General features: G+C 33.7%; 1 protein-coding gene across 1 annotated transcript in view; it reads left to right on the top strand.

Moving 5' to 3' along the window:
• BDP1 (B double prime 1, subunit of RNA polymerase III transcription initiation factor IIIB) overlaps positions 1–8,936 on the top strand; it is a 148,939-nt gene that overhangs the window by 53,806 nt on the left and 86,197 nt on the right. Inside the window, exons 12-15 of the mRNA XM_006870989.1 lie at positions 354–512; positions 2,708–2,855; positions 7,697–7,788; positions 8,506–8,701. Coding sequence (XP_006871051.1) covers positions 354–512; positions 2,708–2,855; positions 7,697–7,788; positions 8,506–8,701 — 595 coding nt within the window. The remainder of the gene's footprint in view (positions 1–353; positions 513–2,707; positions 2,856–7,696; positions 7,789–8,505; positions 8,702–8,936) is intronic.

Genomic DNA, 8,936 nt, shown 5'->3' with positions numbered 1-8,936 from the left:
GCTTTCTACCCCCGTAAAGATTTACACCCTCGGAAACCCTGTACAGGGTCGCTATGGGTCGGACCCGACTCGATGGCACTTAACAACAACAACAATGTAACTTTCTCATTTTACAAATTCTTGAGCATTTTCCTAAGTGTTTTTACTGTTCATTTGTGGTTGCTGCTTACTTTGTAGGTGTAACATAATGTAAAAATCAGAAAAACCAAAATAATCAATTTTGATTATTTATTAATATCAGGGGTCATCTTCCAAAGTGTTGGATTTGTTTATTTAAAAAAAAAAATTTAATAATTAGTATAAAAATATATCAATAAGGATTTTTTCCTACTCACGTGTTTTTATTTCCTTAGCAATCAACAAGATGTCATGTCAGTGTCAACTGAGTCTTCAGAATCCAGCACTTTAAATTTGCCTTCTTCAGAAGTTGAAATTGGAGCATTGTCTGAAGTGAACAATACTGAGAGTAGTTGTACAGAAGAAAGGAATGTTGACTTTAGAAGTGACTCACTGTAAGTATTTTATAGGGTATGATTTATTTATATACATTTACTGTGGTTAGATTTCTAAAATTTTTATGACATTATTAAAGATAATGTTCATTACTTTAAGGAGTAGGAGGAGACACAATAGACATCAAGGTTCCTTTCTAGATAGGCAAATGTAGACTTGAATCTGAAGTTACCTTGCATTGAAGGATCTTAATAATGCTTGGTTTTAAAAATTGGCTGTGACAGTTAAATGTATATCACAGTTATTTTTGTATTCCTCTTTGTTAGAACTGTTATTATGGTTGTGTTGTCAGGTGCCATAGAATCAGTACAACAGAATGAAACACTGCCCGGTTCTGCGCCAACCTCATAATCGTTGCTATGTTTGAACCCATTGTTGCTGTCACTGTGTCATTGGGGAATCTTTCTCTTTTTCTTTGACTCTCTACTTTACCAAGCACTGTTATTAATAATGAAAATATATAGTGCTATTTTGGTTGTAGAGGACCTGATAATACGCTCCTCTTTAGAAAAACACTCCTAAAGTCAAAACCACCCACCTAAAAGAAAACTTCCCATCCCTTATGGGAGGACACACTAATATATGGGAAGTTGGAAGATGAAACGAAATGGTTAAATGTACAACTTACTCCTCTCCTCTCTCTTTTACTGAGTTGAGAACATTTCTTTTTTACTTTATATTTCATCACAGAATGATTTTCATTCATTTTTGGCCTTAAAATAATGCTATTAATTTTAGTTATATTGTAATGTGATGAAATTTGTAAAATTCTTTGGAAGTTTAAATATTTGCTATGCCTGGTGTTAATATAGTAGAATTTGATATTGGTGACTTGAAGGAAGTGATGATGTATCTTTTAGTATGCATATTAAATTAAATAAATAAAATAAATTATTATCTTTACTAAAAACAGGAAAAAAGCACCACAACCATGTCCTTTTGAACCATGATTAAATGTTTCAGATTTCTTTTTTTTTCCCTTTTATAACTTTTTACCTCTTACAGGAAACTATTCTTATTATTAAATTTTACTTTTGCTAAAGCACATTTGATTCACATATGGAAATTAATTTCTTATAAAATAAAATTTTTATTTTTATTTTAAATTTTAATTTTAGTTTTTATAATAAAAGTATACGTTTTTCATTAATAAGTATAAAAAGGTTGACTTCTACTGTATTCTCATTCACTGTAAAAAGCAATTGGTGTTACATACATCTTGTCTTTCAGAAATTTTAAATAATGTATATTCAAGCTAATACAAACCTGTTTCTTTACATTTTTTGCTCTTTTTGAAAACCTAATGGCAACATACTCTACATTCAAATATTTCTTTTTCTTGTATCTTTTTATGAAGACTTTCCTTTTATATACTATGTGTATAGTATTCAGAGGTGTAAATGGGCTAGAATTTATATAATCAGTCCCTATAGGTGGATATTTCAGCTGCTTTTTTATGAAGAATGTTTGCACTATTAATTTTGTACCTATATCCATTCATCTACATGCAAATATATTTGTAAGATAACTATTAAAATGGAATTGCTTGCTCAGAGGATTTATATACACTCACATAAACACATGCTTTTAATATTATCAGTATTGCCAAACTCTCTCTATAGGACTGTATTTGTCTCCCTTTGTTGTTAAGTGCTGTGAAGTCAGTTATGACTCATAGTGACCCTGTATAGGGTTTAAGGAACAGCTGGTGAGTTTGATGAATCACTGACCTTGCTGTTTTCTGTCCAGTGCTTATCCTACAGTGCCTCACCATAACTCCTTGTCTCCCTTAATAAACCTTGCCAATAAACTATGCTATTAAATGTTTGGGTTTTGCTGGTGAGATATTTGAAAAATCATCTTAGTATAGTATACCCACCCAACCTCTTTTATTGGCAGAGGTGTGTAATTCTTTTGGGGGATCACTTGTTGGATTTTCTGTTCTGTTCCATGTGTCTGTTTATTCATAGACACAATTTTTTTTATTTAGTAATACTATATAGTGTATTTAACATCTGAGCTTGAACAGGCTAATACCTGCTTTGTTGCTTTACCTTTTTTTGCTGTGGCTGTTAGAAGTAAGTTTTTAAAGGAGTTCATTTCTGACTTTTGATGGTTGATTTTAGAATGTTTTAGAATTCCATTTGAGCATGACTGCATTTCTGATACAATTTCATAATGGTTAACTTTTTAGGGAAATTGATCAATCAGAACCTATTAAACCAATGGTGAGAGGACGACTCCAGAGACCTAAACCCAATTTATCAAGAGCAGCTGGAAAAAAAGCAGGTAGAATAGAATCAGAAAAAAAGAGTCCACATCCAGAAACTGCAGTTGAAAAGGTATGGAGTAAAAGATTTCATAGAAATTAAGGTTATAAAAGATTTCATAGAAATTAAGGTTATAAAAAATTTCCAAAAATTATAGTATATAAAAATTTTTAGCTAATACTTTTAGTATAACAGATACAAGAACTTACAATTTTGTGATTAATTCTTAGTTTTTAGTTTCCCATTTATATTTTCTTTTTAAGCTTTTATTGTGAATCAAGTGATAATTTACATGACAGAACAACGATTTTGCACTCAACCAGTTGTATTTTGTTTCAGTGCGTTGATTACAATCCCCTCCATGCGCCATCAGTTAACAGTATTTGCCTTTATTCCCACTGTTCATTTTTATTTATGTATTTATTTATTTTTTGGTGTACACAAGAACACACAGGAATATATAATTGTTTAAACAAAGGACACATTTTGCAAGCCAGCATCCTGCCCACTCTATCTCTCCATGCCATCATCTGTGTCACTGGTGTCACTGCTTCTTCTCGTTAGGATCCCACATTCCACTCATGATCTTCCCTCTTGATGGTCCTAGGGTCCTCTGTTCCTGTAATGTAAGATTAACTTTTTTTAAAAACTTTTTGTTATGAATTGAATGAAGGTTTACAGAGTGGATCATGAGTTCCACATTCAACAAAATCATATATTTTGCTTTATTATATGGTTGCAATCCCCTCCATGCATAAATAATTAAGAACATTTACTTCTGTTCAGTTTAACCACTGCATTCCTCCCACCACCTCCATCTTTCCTCTTTCACTGGTTAGATTTATTTCCTAAATATTTCATCTTTTTAGTGGCTATCGTAAATTGTACTATTTTCTCTTTAGAGCTGTCTTTCTCGGTATACTGATTTTTTTTTTTTTTTTTTTTTATGTTGATCTTGTGCTCTGCCATTTTTTGCTGAATTTTCCAATGATTTCCAGTAGTTTTTTTGCTGAGTCTTTGGGATTATCCATGTATAGGACCGTATCATCTGTAGAGAAAGTTTTACTTCTTCTTTGCCAATTTGGATACCTTTAATCTCCTTTTCTTGCCTTATAGCTTTGGCTAAGACTTCCAACACAATGTTGAATAGGAATGGCGATAACAGGCATCCTTGTCTGGTTTCTGTTTGCAAGAGGAATGCTTTCAGTTTCTCCCCTGTATGTTTTACATAATTCAAGTATCTTTAGTGATAATAAATCTCTTTTATTTGCATACATAAAATTTTTATTTGAAAATATTATTTTAAATCAGCTAGACATAAAAGGTTAGCTGAAGAACACAAAGTAAAGTATTCTAATGAAATATATAAATATTTTGAGTTAGAAACCAAAAGGGAAGAGCTCACTTGGCATTTCTCAAACTGTAGAGCAAAATTCAAGCCTTGGATTACCATATTGAAAGAATGTATGGGCAAAAGAAGGAAGAAATACTCATTTATTGTACCAAAAAGAGTTGGTTGATACTCAGTCATTTCAGGAGGTTGTTTGAGCAAGAACTGATGGTACTGAAGCAAGACGTCTAAGTTGCGCTGGAAGCATTGGCAAAATACAAGCCTCCAGGAATACCAGTGCTTCGACCGTTGGATGCAGTCCTGGGAAAGTACCCAGTTGTATGTCTCAACTAATTTGGAAGAAAAGCCACCTGGTCAACTGACGAGAAGAGATTCATATTTATGTTCATTTCAGAGTGATATCAACTACCACTAATAACTAATGCACGTAAAATTTTGCTGAAGATAATTAGAAAATGCTTGCAGCAGTATTTTGACAGTAAGAAATTTAAGATTGATTTAGAAGAGGATACTGAACAAGTGCTATTATTGGTTGTTGATATCAGCTGAAAGTAGACAATACTAGAAAGGTGTTTTTCTATATTTTATTGACTAAAACGGCACTTGACCGTGTGAATCATAACAAATTGTGGATAACATTGTGAAAAATGGGAATTCCAGAATACTTGCTTATGTGGATCCTGTACATAGACCAGGAGGCAGTTGTTGAACAGAAGAAGGGAATTATTACATGGTTTAAAAGCAGGAAAGGTGTGCTTTCAGGTTATAACCTTCCATGATATTTATTCCTTCTATATGCTGAGCAAATACGCTGAGACATTGGACTATATGAAGAACACAGCATCAGGATTGAGGAAGACTCATTAACAACTTGTGATATGCAAATGACACAACCTTGCTTTCTGAAAGTTAAGGGGACTTGACGCACTTACAGATGATTACAGACTACAGCATTTACTATGGATTTCACCTTAATTAAAGGAAACAAAAATCTTCACAATGGGACCAATAAGCAACATCATGATCAGTGATGAAAATATTGAAGTTGTCAAAGATTTAATTTACTTGGATCCACAATCAATGCTTATGTCAGCACCAGTCAAGAAATAAGTGACCTGTTGCATTGGTTTAGTGCTGTGGGTTAGTGCACTGGACTGCAATGTTAGTTTGAACCTCAAGGTTGGTGGGTTAAGCTCACCACCTGCTCCTTGGAAACTCTATACAGGTTCTTTATGGGTCAGAACAGACTTGACAGCCTTACCAACAACAAGTGCATTGGGTAAATTTTTGCACCTCTCTGTGTTGTGTTAAAAAAAAATTTTTTTTTCATTTGTTTCAAATGCATGCAAAAACTGGGCGATGAATAAGGAATATCAAAGAAGATTTGATATATTTAAATTATGGTATTGGTGACGAAGCTTAAATATACCAGGAACTGCCAGAAGAAAGAAAATCCCTGTCTTGGAGGAAGTATAGGCAGAATGCCCCTTAGAAACAAGGATGGTGCGATTTCATCTCTTGTTCCTTGGGCATGTTCTCAGGAGTCTTGTGTGTCTTTGGGGAAGGAGTTTATGCTTCGTAAAGTAGATAATCAGACAAACAGTAATATCCTCAAATGAAGTCGATTTACACAGTGGCTGCAACAATAGTCTGAAATAGTAATGATTTCAAGGAAGGCACAGGACCTAGTAATGCTTGGTTACATTGTTTGTAGAATTGCTCTGAGGTGTAACCAACTCGAAGGCAACTAACAAAAGCAGTACTTAAATTATAACCATAACTCTCATTTCAACATGAGTGTGATCTTCTTTAATATTTCTATGTATGTAAGATTTCTGTAGTTTTAAATCATAATATGTTTTAAGATTTTTAAGGTTATTCTTACACTATTCACCTATAGTTTCTTAGTTCTGATTGATCTGTTTAACTGTATTGTGTTAAAGTGTTATTAATATACATATAATGCCTCTAATGTTAGAGTTTTAGTAGTATTAATTCTGTTTTATACCCAATCTGGTACTTAACATTCCATAAGTATTATTCTGTGTCATTAAACATTTTGAAAAACATGGATTTTCAGTGACTTCACAATACGCGATTCTGTGGATTGTTGTTAAGTGCTATTGAGTCAGTCCCGCCTCATAGTGACCCAGTATGGGGTTTCTGAGGAGCAGCTGGTGGGCTTGAACCACTGACCTTTTATTTCAGACCGACTTTGCAGTCTAGCGCGTTAACCTAGAGAGCCACACCAGGACTCCTAATTTATTTTATTTAATTATCTTGACTCCTGGTGTAGTGCTGTAGAATCAGCACTGGACTGCAAACCACATGGTTGGTGGTTCAAACCTACCAACTGCTCCTCAGAAATACTATACACGGTTGCTGTGAGTTGAAACTGACTCAATGGAACTTAACAATAAAAATAAAACTATTTATTTATTTTTAATGTTTTATTGTGAATTATGTGATAGTTTACATGGGAGAACACTAGTTTTACATTTATCCTATCATATACACTACAAGCCTGCCCCCTGGTCGTCAGCATACAGCCCTTCTCCCTCTCTGGGTCTAAAGTCCCCAGGTGCTCCATCTCTCCATGTCATCATCTCTGCCTCCATCTCAGGCATCACTGTTTCTCTAGGTAGAGTCCCGCTCTCTGCTCTTCTCCACTGATGGTCCCAGGTTCCTCGGCTCCTAGACTGAAAAGTTAATCACAACCTTCTTTGCTACAAAACGTCTGCCTTTACATTTCCAACCCTCACAGTCAGTCCTGATAACAATTATTCACTATCATATTGTAGGAGACCTATCTGCATTTCCTTTCATCAGCCCCGCCTAGACAGATTGGATACTACTCAGTGGAGATACTACCTTTCTCCATGCCCTCTGGATCTAGGTTCCCCCTTGAAAGCTTATAAGCCAGTCACTTCATGCCATTGTAGCCCCCCATTTTGGGTAGCCAATGTCCAATCAGCTATTTGCTTTTTACTGAATATTTTATCTAAGTATTTTTATATCTGATTTACGTAATGTTCCAATGAACATCCTAGTAAATAAATATTAGACATTTTCTCTGTAATTGTTTTCCTAGAATAGAGTCTTTATTATTACTGGGTTAAAGAGTGTGAACATTCATAAGCACTTATTAGTAGAAGACCTTCCAAAAAGGATTTACTGATTTATACATCCAAAATTAAGGAGCCCAGGTAGCATAGTGGGTTATGAGTTTGGCTGCTAACCTCAAAGTCAGCAGTTTGACTCTTATCAGTTGCTCCACAGAAGAAAGATGAGGCTTTTTCTGTTCTTTTAAAGATCTACAGCCTCAAAAAACCTATATATGGTTGCTATCAATCAAACCAACTAGATGGCAGTTAAGAATAACAACAACTCACACCATTAATAGATGAGATTATTTATTTTCAACATTTTCACAGCTGTATTTAGGATTTTGAACTTGTCTTCTAATTAAAAGTATAAAAAATAGATACCATTATTATAATTTATACATATTTATGACAAAGCTTAAAAAATAATATATTAACTAAAAAAATTAAATTCATAGAATCACATGGAAAGGGATCAAAGGAATACATCTGGCAGCTTGGGACTGGAGAATACAGAGAAACGAAACACAGAAACTGAGACTGTATCTAAGTAAGTATTCTAGGAAGTAGAATAAAATTAATAGCTCTTAGGAATGATTGCAGTAACTTGTTCTCTAATTGATAACATTTGAATTATATTTTCAACTGGTGTCCATTTCAGTTATAGGTGTTGCAGAAACAGTTAAAAAATGTCTCTATATTTGGAATTGTAGAAGTAAATTATAGTATGGTTCCATTGACCTAGCAATTACATTTGTCTCTGAATTTATTTATTAGAATTTTCTTCTTATTAAATAAATTAAGAGTTAAGAGCTATAATCCTGGAATTTTCTTTAAAGCAAGGGGTTTCATAAGGACATTTATTATTTGGAGTGGAGATTTAGAGCAGAATAGGTGTTATTGAACAGACCTTGCTCCAATATGAATCTAAACCAGTCATTCTGGACTGTACTAGAGGCTGCTATTTGCACTATAATTGCTTTACTAATTCTTTGGAGTTGTATATTACACAGACCCTGAGGGAGAATTGGTATTAACATGCTTATCAGATGTGGAGTTTTCTAATTTTGTGATGAAAATTTAATTTACAAATGCCTTTTATAGTCAGGTTTCCAGGATCATGTTATAGTTATATGATTATCTCTGAAGATGTGAATTATGTTTCAGATCATATGTCTTAACTTGTATTTAGGTGAAGTAAACACTAGAAAAAGCAAGAGTATATGAATTAAGAATAAACATTTTTATTCCTTTGTAACTGTTCTAGTTTGAGTGAAAACATTTGTCTGCAGAAAGATAATCAATCAAAGGCTTTCAGATCGGCACGACTAACAAGGAGCCGATTGCAAAGGCCAAAACCAAATGTAGGTAAAGTTGCTGAAAGAAATGAAATTCTAGCATCCCAGGAAATAATGGGGACTGATGGAGAAAAGAATGAAAATGAATCCTGTATTGATAGAGATGTAAGTACTATGATCCCCCTAGGTTTTTTTTTTCATTTTGGTGCCAAACAATTAGAGCCTCAGGATAAATATCCTCACTTCCTTTTTTTTTAATTTAATGTTTTATTGTGAATTATGTGATATTTTACATGAGAGCTTTAGTTTTACATTCATTCTATCGTATATCGTTTCATTGCCTTGGTTCCAATCCCCTCCATGCATCATCAACCCACCAAAGTGTATACCCTACAAACCC

This window comes from Chrysochloris asiatica, unplaced genomic scaffold (assembly GCF_000296735.1).
Source record: "Chrysochloris asiatica unplaced genomic scaffold, ChrAsi1.0 scaffold00157, whole genome shotgun sequence".
NCBI lineage: Eukaryota > Metazoa > Chordata > Mammalia > Afrosoricida > Chrysochloridae > Chrysochloris > Chrysochloris asiatica.
The sequence above is the reverse complement of the archived record's forward strand: the minus strand, read 5'-3'. Positions and strand labels throughout refer to the sequence as shown.